The sequence below is a fragment of the Leptopilina heterotoma genome, unplaced genomic scaffold (assembly GCF_015476425.1).
Source record: "Leptopilina heterotoma isolate Lh14 unplaced genomic scaffold, ASM1547642v1 Lhet_67, whole genome shotgun sequence".
Lineage (NCBI taxonomy): Eukaryota > Metazoa > Arthropoda > Insecta > Hymenoptera > Figitidae > Leptopilina > Leptopilina heterotoma.
The window spans coordinates 129,151-141,409 of NW_025111155.1; the positions used below are offsets into that span (position 1 = coordinate 129,151).

The 12,259-nt window shown below is 31.3% G+C and overlaps 2 protein-coding genes across 2 annotated transcripts in view; one reads left to right on the top strand and one right to left on the bottom strand.

Annotated features, from left to right (window-relative positions):
* The window catches only part of LOC122510134 (uncharacterized protein K02A2.6-like), a 41,905-nt gene that overhangs the window by 23,447 nt on the left and 6,199 nt on the right, over positions 1–12,259 (bottom strand). The gene's annotated exons all lie outside the window — the stretch shown is intronic.
* Positions 1–12,259, top strand: part of LOC122510130 (probable 2-oxoglutarate dehydrogenase E1 component DHKTD1 homolog, mitochondrial) — a 30,738-nt gene that overhangs the window by 11,845 nt on the left and 6,634 nt on the right. Inside the window, exons 5-9 of the mRNA XM_043624564.1 lie at positions 9,243–9,464; positions 9,552–9,709; positions 10,091–10,358; positions 10,433–10,640; positions 10,704–11,116. Coding sequence (XP_043480499.1) covers positions 9,243–9,464; positions 9,552–9,709; positions 10,091–10,358; positions 10,433–10,640; positions 10,704–11,116 — 1,269 coding nt within the window. The remainder of the gene's footprint in view (positions 1–9,242; positions 9,465–9,551; positions 9,710–10,090; positions 10,359–10,432; positions 10,641–10,703; positions 11,117–12,259) is intronic.

A 12,259-nucleotide genomic window follows, 5' to 3' on the forward strand; every position in this document is an offset into this window, starting at 1 on the left:
TCTTCCAGAAGATACGAGTAACAATAATATTAATATTCATTAATATACATATAGGGGAAAGTGGGGCAAAGGCGCTAGGTTTACATTTATCGATGTACATTTTTTAAATTAAGCAATTAATTTATGCGGTCTTTGTTTTTCATTATTCTAAAACTAATCAACAAGAAATTTTAATAGTTGTTATTTAGTATCCCGTGTGGAAATCTGCCCAAGTTAGCCCAGTTAAAAACTGGGAGCCAGCTGGGCCCCACCTGGGCTTCCCATTTTCATAAAAATATTAACATTATAATAGAAAAAGTCTGAAAATTAAATATAACTATTCACAATAAATCATTCTACAATTAATTCATAATAATAATAATCATTATTAGTAGTTTTTGTTTGTTTGACCGTATTATATATTTTGTAGGATAATGAAAAGGCCTAGATACGGCCTTTTCATTATCCTACAAAATAATCATTATTATTTTAAACAATTTATTATTGTCAATAATTATAAACTTTTATTGTACTACACTAACAGACATTTAGTTTTATTGAAATTTTAAAGTTGTTCCAGCTGAATTTATTTATTTAATAATTAACTCATCAAGGTATAACGGTTTTTAATACATTTTAATAATTGTTTAAACAAATAATTGTTGTTATTTAATAACTTTTGATACACATAACTTAGAAACTTGCAATTTTTTTTCCTAATTTTGCAATTAACTAATAGGAACGACATAAAATAAAGAAAATTTATGGTTTTAACAATTCAGAAATTGTTTAAACAAATGATTGTTGTTATTTATTAACTTTTGATACACATAACTTAGAAACTTGCAATTTTTTTCCTAATTTTGCAATTAAGTAATACGAACAACATAAAATAAAGATAATTTATGGTTTTAACAATTAAGAAATTGTTTAAACAAATTATTGTTGTTATTTATTAACTTTTGATACACATAACTTAGAAACTTGCAGTTTTTTCCTAATTTTGCAATTAACTAATGTAAATAGTAAATCATTCGGATGTTTTATGATTTTAATTTTAACAATTTATCAAATGTTTAAACAAATAATTGTTGTTATTTACTAACTCTTGACACATAGCATCTAGAAGAATGAAGTTTTTTCTTATTTTGCAATTAGTTAATCAGAGTAGTAGTAATTGTAAAATTAGAAAGAAACTGCAAGTTTCTGGATTGTTTGTATTAAAAGTTAATAAACAATAACAATTATTTGTTTAAACAATTTCTGAACTGTTTAAATCATAAAATACTGTTATTTCATACTTTTCAGATTAGTTAAATATAAAATTAAAAAGAAACTGCATTTTTTTAGGTGCTTTGTGTCAAAAATTAGTAAATAACAACAATCATTTGTTTAAACAATTTTTGAATTGTTAAAACCTTAAATTATTTTTATTTCATGTGGTTCGAATTAGTTAATTGCAAAATTAGAAAAAAACTGCATCTTTCTGGAAGCTAGTGTCAGGAGTTACTAATTAACAACAATTATTTATTTAAACAATAACGACTGCAATATAACATTAGTAAAATTTATTATATATAATAACAAAAATCGTTTACAGTGAAAATTATTAAATAGTTTAGTTTTTCTTTAACATTTAATAATAAAACTTTGATGTAATTATGGTCATCTTCGTACATGAATTGACAATTGACAAACATGTTAACATTTTACGGAAGCATTTTAGAGTTTGTCTATTGACCCACTCACGGTGGGTTCCGGTCAGGCGAAATAATATTATAAGTGGGCGTGAGCTGGGCCCTACCTGGGCTTCCCAGTTTTTGAGGACCCACATCAATAATTATATAAGTAAAAATTTCTAAGTCCAAACCTAAAAATTTTTTTTTCAACAAAAAATTAATGTTTATAATGACTTAGATTAAGAAAAAACGTGTTTTTAACAAAAATGTATTCACAATATTTTTTTTATGTAATGTCCACATAATTAATTAGTAAAAATTTCTAAGTCCAAACTAAAAAAAATTTTTTTTTTTAGACCAACAAATTAATGTTTATAATGATTGTAAACAATAAAAAACACATTTTTAATAAAAATGTATTGATATATTTTTTTCATAATAATATAAATATTATTTTAAGAATATTTATCGTTCTTATTACATTAATAATATTGTTATAATTATTATTAAATTATTTATTTGTTACGGTGTATTCGTGTCAGTAAGTGCTTTATTGAATCATTACAGCAGATCAACAAGTCACTGACAATAAAACGTCGGTGTTCAGTAGTTAGTCTCCGTAGTATAGTGGTTAGGGCGTTAGTCTAGTAGTCCGTAGGTCGTAGGTTCAATCCCCGCGTGCGTTAAATTTTATTTGTTTCTTAGGTTTGCGTTTATTCCGATTTTTCTGCATTGTATTCGTATAAGTATGCAATTTAGTGATTATATATACCGTTTAATAATTTAATTAACAAATTTCTAATTTTTTTATAAATTTTTAATTTATGAATGAAAGGATATATATTAATTCCCATATATATGCTAACATTATTTATGAATTTGCTTTTGGTCACAATTTCATTAAAAAAAGTAAAAATCGTTAAATAATAACGTTATTTATTTATAATTCGACTTATTTGTTATTAATAAACAATTTATTCATTAATTTGAATGAAAACTAAATCTATGGGCCCCAGCTGGATTTTTCCTAGGTGGGCTGTGGCTGGATTCACCGTTACAAGCCAAGGAATCGCCCACCTGGGCCATCCCTGCTGGGACCCACCTAGAACCTGGGAAGCCCACCTGGGACCCACCGTGGGCCCACCTCACTTTTCCACACGGGATATTATAATTATAAATACATTATTTAATAAAATTTAAAAACAATGCAAAAAATGCCTTTGCCCCACACGCTGGGGCAGCGACGTTTTCGCTTATATTTCTAAAAGAAAGCATTTATAAGCCTTAAAAAAGTAACAAGTGATATTTATTAGTATAATATTTACGAAACATAAGGTTAACAACATATTATTAAAAGAATTATGCTATTTAAATAAAAAATAAAAACTTTTTGTGATTTTAACCTTATATTGTGAATTAATACATTGAAAATTCAAAAATTCAATTGTTTTTAACCAAATTATTTTCAATATTATTGCCTTTGCCCCACATAACAAACTTTTTTTTACTTTAAATTTCAAATATTTAAATACAAAATTAAACTAAAACACCACGCCAGTTGTGTAGAGAAATAGTTAATTTATTTACATGTTATGTTTTTAAAAATGAAGTACCTAAACTTATGTTTTAAAAAATAAGAGTTTGTTCAGTAAAATTATCATTTTATTTTTGGAAAACAAATTTTTTGTTATATTTCTTAAAATATTTAATATTTTTAGGTTTTCTTTTTTTAATCAATTGGTCTGATTGCATTAAAACTAAATTTTTAATACCAACTGGAATAGACAGAAAATAAAGGAGATATTTTAAAAAACGTCTTTGCCCCGCATAGCGCCTTTGCCCCACTCTCCCCTACAATAATAATAATAATGATATTCTTTAATGTCAATTCAATATTTTTTCTGAAGGTCTGCATACCTGTAAATAAGCTCCTTAAACGTAAAAACACGCAAGGAAAATATCCGTAATAAACAAAATATGAAATTGAATTAAATTCCATAAATATTTTTATGGAAATAGTGAATTTTCGGAAAAATTATTTCGTAAATTTAGATTTGGAAATTTTTTTTTCGGAAAATTATCTTTTCGGAAAATTAGACTTGCGAAAAATTTTTTTCGGAAAAATGACCGGGAACGATAATGATGTGCACCGTCGATTATTGTCCGGTACACACCATTAGAACTCGACTGTCGATAAACCGGTTGTACTCAGGAGAGGTTTTCTACAGTTTCCCTCTTCTCTGGCGAGAACGGGTGACGGGTGGTCCAGGCGGAATGCGAGTACTCCTAATAAAAGTCGGCTGTAGACGCAAATTAGGTTAATATATAGAAAATTTCATAAGTAGAATAGTTATGCTTAATCCAAAAAGTATTTCTCGGGGACTCTTGTCGAAGTGCGTAAGGCCAATAGGGCAGGAGTATAAACAATAAAAAAAAAATAAAAAAAAATTTAATATTATTCTTTTTAATTTTTTTTCATGTTTACCCTTTTCGGGTAGTTTTTTGTTTTTAATAAATAAAAGTAATAAAGAAATAAATACTTCTTAGTTCATTAAGGGGGGGTAAGGTTTTAACGGTGAAAAAAGCATGTATTTTAGAATTTTTTTTGCGATACGCAAAAGGTTAATTTATTTTATCACTTTGCATATAATATTGCAACATTTGAACAATATTTCTCTAAATTTTAATTAAAAAATATTAAGAATTGAGCGAGATAATGAGATTTTCCTCAGGCGACTCCAAAAAAATTGATTTGCGGTGTACGCTCTATCTCGCAACAGAATCATCCAAATCAAAAAAATCAAAGTGCATTTGTCAAAGGAGATGTTTTCTGAGGTAACGCTGGGAGCTTTTTTTTAAATTACAAATTAATCGATTATTTTATAGCGAAAATCGAATTTTTGACTTTTAAGTGCTACAAAAAATCGAAAAATAAAAAAAAAATTCCTCCCAGCGTTATCTCAAAAAACATCTCCTTTAACAAATGCACTTTGATTTTTTTGTTTTAGATGATTCTATTGCGAGTTAGAGTGTACACCGCAAATCAATTTTTTTTGGAGGCGCCTGAGGAAAATCTTATTTTCTCGCTCAATTCTTAATATGTTTTAATTAAAATTTAGTGAAATGTTGTTCAAATGTTGCTATATTATATGCAAAGCGATAAAATAAATTAACTTTCTGCGTATCGACAAAAAAAATTCTTAAAATCATGCTTTTTTTAACTTTTTAGACCTTACCCCCTCCCTTAAGCTCTTTATATAAAGCACCTAAAAACTAAGGTTATTTTTCAATTTTGCAAATAATTAAGGTGGGCAAAAAAGCATGAAGATATTGTATGATTTTATCAATTTCAGCAACAGTTTAGTTTCATTAAATAATAATTGTTATTTACAAATCACGTACACAAAGAACTTGATACTAGTATTTTTAAAATATTGTAGCTTTTTTAGCAAACCATGTTTCTGCGAAGAAAGTTAGTAATTAAAAATAATTTCACATTTATTATCAGCAAGACCAAAAATTTACATTTAAGTCCACTTAATCTCGCAATCATCAGCAAGCAGAATATGTGGTGAGAATGTAATCCTTAAAGTCGTAGTAACTTTAAGAAAAAAATAGGTTTAATGAAACGTATGAAAGGAAACAGGAAAAAGAACTATTTGCGCGCGAAGCGCGCATCAATCCTCAGAACGCGAAGCGCGACGACCAACATTCGCGCGCCCCGAGGCGTTTTTAAAAGAATTTAAAATTTAAAATTTTTTTAATTTTTTGAAAAAATTGAATATCTCCCGTTCTAATTCATATTTTTTAAATCTGTAAATTTATAAACCTTCCTTGGGCCAAGGTCTAACGTTCTGCCAAATTTGGTTTCAAACGGATCAGCCGTTTTTAAGTGATGCGCGACCAAATATTCTGTGACATACCGACACACATATACATACACTAGCTGCGATACCCGTCTTCGACGGGTTATTAGTTATTGTTATTCCTACTTATATATTAATAGCTGCGATACCCGTCTTCGACGTGTTTCTTAGTATTTTTATAGTTTTCCATATTGAGTATTGATTGGTATTTAACCAACTACATTTAAACTAATTTTCTTGATGATTATTAATATTAATTAATGAAGAAGAAAACGAAATTTTAAGGAAAGTAAAAAGATAATGTTTAGATTTTAAAAATCGCCCTAAGTGTAAAAACCATCATGGCTTAATAACAGCCCAGTACTGGCAAAGTTGTCACCTAGTCTTGGCCGATATTATTGGGACGACTCTTGTGGTGTTAATTACGGTTGGACGTCGGCAGACGCTAATGGCCCAATATTGACTGCCATTACTTACCCAGTATTGGCAAAATACAAAAACTAATATAAATTATTACATTTTTTATTAGTTAACTAATTAATTTATCATATTTATACGTCTTTTATTTCACTCTGCTACTTTGACGTGAAGTCAAGAAAGCTTAATGGTTTCACACTAAAAAAAAGTTTTACTTTTAGCCTGTTTTCGAGGCTGAAATTAAGGTGTAAACGGAGTCAGCCCCATTAAACAAGGACAGACTTATGTGAAATACATGGGCTGAATTTAAGGTGTAAACGGAGTCAGACTTTTTTTCCTGAGTTTATAAGCTACACTATTTATCGATATTGTGATATTATTGGGGCGAGGTACGTCCCAATATTGGCAATTGTATTTTGCCATAATAGCAGATACAAAATTTTTGCTATTAATGTGCCATTACTGAGCCGAGCAACGTCCCAATATTCTGAAACTGAAATTACCAACGTTTATTCGACGAAAATTTTTACTTTAGCTAATTGCTTATTTTAATATTAACAGCCCTTTAAAAAAATTACGAAAGGATCAAGGAATGAAAGTTTTAGTTTTCTTTCGACTTTTAAGAAATGTAAACAAAAAAAATTTTTTTTTATAGACAAATTAATTTTTTTAACTTTGGGCCGGATTTTTTTTTATTTTTTAAAAATTTATTTATACCTTATAGTTTCCAAACAGTCCCGAAATGGGCCTGATGTAATAAATGAGTTTTAAAACATTTTCAAAAATCACTTGCAAGCATCACAGTGGGATTTCTTTTACAATTAACTTTTTAAAACTGTCTACAGCGTAGACCCTTTAATTTAAAATAAAGAACACTCAAATAGATTAAAAATTATACGCTGTAGACAGTTTTAAAAAGTTAATTGTAAAAAAATCCCACTGTGATGCTTGGAAGTGATTTTTGAAAATGTTTTAAAACTCATTTAACACATCAGGCCCATTTCGGGACTATTTGGAAAAACTTCTCTATACTATAAAGTATAAATAAATTTTAAAAAAATCTGGCTCAAAGTTAAAAAAAATTAATTTGTTAAAAAAAAAATTTTTTGTTTACATTTCTTAAAAGTCGAAAGAAAACTAAAACTTTCATTCTTCGACAACTTTTTCCTAAACTCAATATTTTCGGACTTATAAGCTACTGAATATTGGTTTACAATTAAAAGTCCAAAACTCCGAAAATTCATAACTCGAAAATTTGAATAATTAAACAAAAATAAAAAAATACTTATCTGTTTTTTTCGATACAGAATAGGAAACAAATTTTTTTGGCCGATTTTAAGAGGTCGACTAAAATCTCACGTGGAATTGCCCATATATAGATAAAACTTAAGATGCCATAAGTTGATTCCGCCGACATCTGCCGAAAAATTTTTTATTGAGAAATGTTCATTAAGACGTCAACTTTCCAAATTTTATTGACACTTTTTGAAATAAATGTCTTTTTTAGTTTTTAAAATATAACTATATTCGTAATCAGCGACACCCAAAATTCTAATTTTTATTTACACCCAGTGAGAAATTGCCAATAGACTTTAATCGGTCCAATATCGGTCCAATATTGGTTGCCGTGCTGGGCGCCGATTGACTCCCAATATTGGACCAATATGGGCTGATGCTTGGGATGTAACGGCATCGCCAATCATCGGTTGTCAATATTGGTCCAATATTGGCCGAATATTGGCAACCAAGAGAAAAAAAATTTTTTAAATAAATTTTTTTTAATTAAATAATAATAATAAAAAATTAATGTTTATAATTTTTGTTTAATATATTTATTTGTTTAATTATTTATTTTTAATAATTCATGTAAATAATAAATAATTTATTATTTATAAATTATAATTATTTAAAAATGCAGCAGCTATTAGAAAATAGCATTCTGCAAAAAAATTCTATCATTGAAAAATCAATGATAGGCGAGAGAAATCCGCGTCTTTAAATAGATTCGCAGATGATAGGCAAGAGATATCCGCGTCATTAAACGGATTCGCAGATATACTCTGGTCTCGCGACGAATCTCTCGATACTTATATACACTGGAGTCGCCGTGTCAGTTGCGAGAACGGTTACAGCGTCCCTCTTGCGGCAGAGATAAGAATTGTCACGTAAACTGCTAAATCGCTTTACCGACCGCCTTATTATACCCGCAGTTTACGTGACAATTCTTATCTCCGCCGCAAGAGGGACGCTGTAACCGTTCTCGCAACTGACACGGCGACTCCAGTGTATATAAGTATCGAGAGATTCGTCGCGAGACCAGAGTATATCTGCGAATCCGTTTAATGACGCGGATATCTCTTGTCTATCATCTGCGAATCTATTTAAAGACGCGGATTTCTCTCGCCTATCATTGATTTTTCAATGATAGAATTTTTTTGCAGAATGCTGTTTTCTAATAGCTGCTGCATTTTTAAATAATTATAATTTATAAATAATAAATTATTTATTATTTACATGAATTATTAAAAATAAATAATTAAACAAATAAATATATTAAACAAAAATTATAAACATTAATTTTTTATTATTATTATTTAATTAAAAAAAATTTATTTAAAAAAATTTTTTTCTCTTGGTTGCCAATATTCGGCCAATATTGGACCAATATTGACAACCGATGATTGGCGATGCCGTTACATCCCAAGCATCAGCCCATATTGGTCCAATATTGGGAGCCTTTATTGGACCGATGATCGGTCTCTTGGCTCCCAATATTGGACCGATATTGGACCGGTGAGAAATTTCTCACTGGGCATAAACAAATTTATTAAAATTAATGTCCACTATATTGGATCTGCCATTTTGAGTTTTAAAAATTTGACTTGTGTTTCGTAATCAGCGATCTCAAAAACCCCTAAATCCTAATTTTCATTAAAATTCAAAATTTTAAAAAATAAATTTTCGCCATATTGGAGTCACAATTTTGAATTTTTAAAATCTAACTGCATATTCATATTCGGTGATCCCAAAAACCCATAAATCTTAATTTTCATTAAAATTCATTAATTTTTTTTAATTGATGTTTGACATATTGGAGTCGCAACTTTGAATTTTTAAATTTTGACTGTTGATTCGCAATCAGCGATCTCAAAATGATATAAATTCGGCTCTCAGACTACTGTGTGCCGCTAGTGTTATTTTCTTAACTGATACAAAAATTCTAGTTAGATTTCGGCATTACCGACAGATCTATTTTTCAAGCACACTTGAGTGTAAATAAAGATTTAAAGAACACTTTCAGATTCATGGAGACGCGGCTTACGTGGGCCAAGGGGTAAATCAGGAATGTCTGGCATTGAGTGGAGTACCGCATTTCGAAATCGGTGGCACAATTCATTTGGTGGTGAATAATCAGGTTGGATTTACGACACCACCATCGCGAGGCAGATCAACGAGGTACTGCACTGATTTGGCAAAATTCATAAACGCTCCCATCATTCATGTCAATGGTGACGATCCCGAGGTATGTAGTAACATTTTATTGTCAAATAATTCATGAATTAATTACTTACCTGAATATTTGGAGTGCTGCTTTTGTGACGTCTCCTAGATGGTAGTTCGTGCCACAAGGATTGCATTCGCCTATCAGAGAAAGTTCCGCAAGGATGTCTTTGTCGATTTGAATTGCTTCAGAAGATGGGGACACAATGAACTCGACGATCCAACGTTCACAAATCCTCAATTGTACAAACTTATTCATAACCGTCCGTGAGTTAATTTGATTTTTATTTAACATTCTGTCTACTCTGACACGTTTCTATAAGCGAAGAAGGTCCTAATGCTAGGAGAGCTGAATGAACTGCAGAGGAGAGCTGAATGAGACGCAGAAATAGGGAGAGGATCCTTTTATACGGCTTACGAAAAGGAATGGAAGGCGTCCCCTTCTATCGCCCTTCTCCCAATGAGAATAATAATATTACCGATGGAAATAATTCTTCCTTTTTTCAAAATAAATAACATAAGGATGTCTTCCTTCACCTAATTTGCACATCTACTCATTTCATATAAGGATAGTTTCTTTTTTATTGTGCTAGAATAAAAAAAATACATTTCTACTGCTTCGTTCACTACAAACAACTATTTTTGCAGATCAATTCCAGACGCGTATTTAGAAAAATTGTCCAAATCGAATCTTCTCACGAAGGAAGAGGGTCAATCGATTGTTGACGATCATACATCATGGTTGACAAACGCTTTACGACAAGCAGACGATTACAATCCAGACGCAACCTACTTTACCGGCTGGTGGTCAAGAATTAAACAAGCGGACTCTGCCGTTACCACTTGGAATACCGGTGTGAATTCAAACCTCTTACAATTTGTCGGTAACCGGAGTGTACAATTTGAAGAAAATTTCGTAAGATTTTTTTTAAAATTCAATCCTAAGAAATCCCTAAAAGAAAAAATAACAAAAAATTGAATTTATTCTAGAACATACATCCACATATTCTGAAAACACACGTGAAGGCAAGATTGAAGAGAATTGAGGAAGAAAGGCAGATTGATTGGTCAACGGCGGAAGCAATGGCTTTTGGAAGTCTCCTATATCAGGGATATAATGTTAGATTGAGTGGTCAGGACGTTGGTCGAGGGACTTTTTCACATAGACATGCAATGCTTGTGGATCAAGTTAGTGGAGGTGGGTAAAGATGCATCTGGTCTAAAATAATTATGGTTTTTTATGTTAAAATCCCATTTTTAGGTATTCACATACCATTGAATTCGATGGTGAGTGATCAGAAGGGAAAAATAGAATTGGCAAACAGTATTTTGTCGGAAGAAGCAGTTCTGGGATTTGAGTACGGAGTCAGTATTACATCACCGTCGACATTGTCAATTTGGGAGGCGCAATTTGGTGATTTTTTCAATGGGGCACAAATAATTATTGATACATTCCTAACGAGTGGTGAGGCGAAATGGATGATGAGTAGTGGATTAACAATGATGTTGCCACACGGTTATGAGGGAGCTGGTCCGGAGCACAGTTCCTGTAGGATGGAGAGATTTCTCCAATTGACTGATAGCAAGGAGACAAAACCCGACGGCGAAGATGTTAACTTCCAAGTGGCGAATCCTACGACACCGGCGCAGTACTTCCATTTACTTAGAAGACAAGTATTTATCTAAAAGTATTTAATTCTCTAACAGTAGTTAGAGGACCCTCAGTGACCCTTATCATCCATAATCGTCCATTCGGTTGCCTAAATGCCTAACAAAAAATGTTCGCGGACCTGATGGAAATTCGGTAACATTTGGACAATTGATACGGGAACCAACTCTCTCTCTTTCGTAGCTTCTAGACTAGAACTTCCAGTTCTTGCTGGAAGTATTCTTTGTGGGTAAGGCAATCCAAACCGCGGATTATAAGCGTTAGTTTCAGATACATCGATTAGGTTCTGTTCCCTTCTTCTTGGTTTCTAGAGAACTACTTCCAGATCTTGCTAGACGTCCTCTTTCTGGGTAAGGTAATCTAAACCACAGATTTTAAAAGTTCTCTAGAAACGAAGAAGAAAGGAATAGAAGTCCTAGTTCGGTGTATCCAAACCGAGATCTTCCAGTTCTTGTTGGACGTCTACTTCCTGGGTAAGGTAATCCAATTCGTAGATTTTCAGCGTTAGTTTTTGATACACTGATTAGGAGTTCTATTGCTCTCTTCTTAGTTTCTAGAGAACTACTACCAGATCTTGCTAGACGTCTTCTTTCTGAGTAAGGTAATCCAAACCACGGATTTTAAAAGTTTTCTAGAAGCGATGAAGAAGGGAATAGAAGTCCTAGTTCGGTATACTTTCTGGGTAAAATAATCCAATTCGTAGATTTTCAGCGAGTTTTTAATATACTGATTGTAACGATTGCTCTTACAAAATTTACTTTTATTTTATTAAATGTCATTCCAGTGGTCTTTTCTAATTAATTAGCAGACGACAAAAGCACATGTTGCTCGCCGGGCGAAATTAGCGCCAGAGAGAGATTAGCATCTCACAACAACGCATATCGCGCATTGTATAATTATAATTACTTTTGTACCATTTAATCTTTTATTAAAAGTTATTGTTTAAATTAATCTTGTGAGATTTCTGAAGTGATCCTTCCTGCGCCAGTTTACACTATTTCAAGGAAACTTGTTCTAAGCTGCTTGTTCCTGGGCGAGAATCAACTCCGTTAAGTCCACCTATGTATTCTCATTTGGCTCTACACGGAAGGCTTGTTCTCACCTGTGGAAACTCTGCTCGAAATTATTGTGCGCCATCGGTTAAGTCG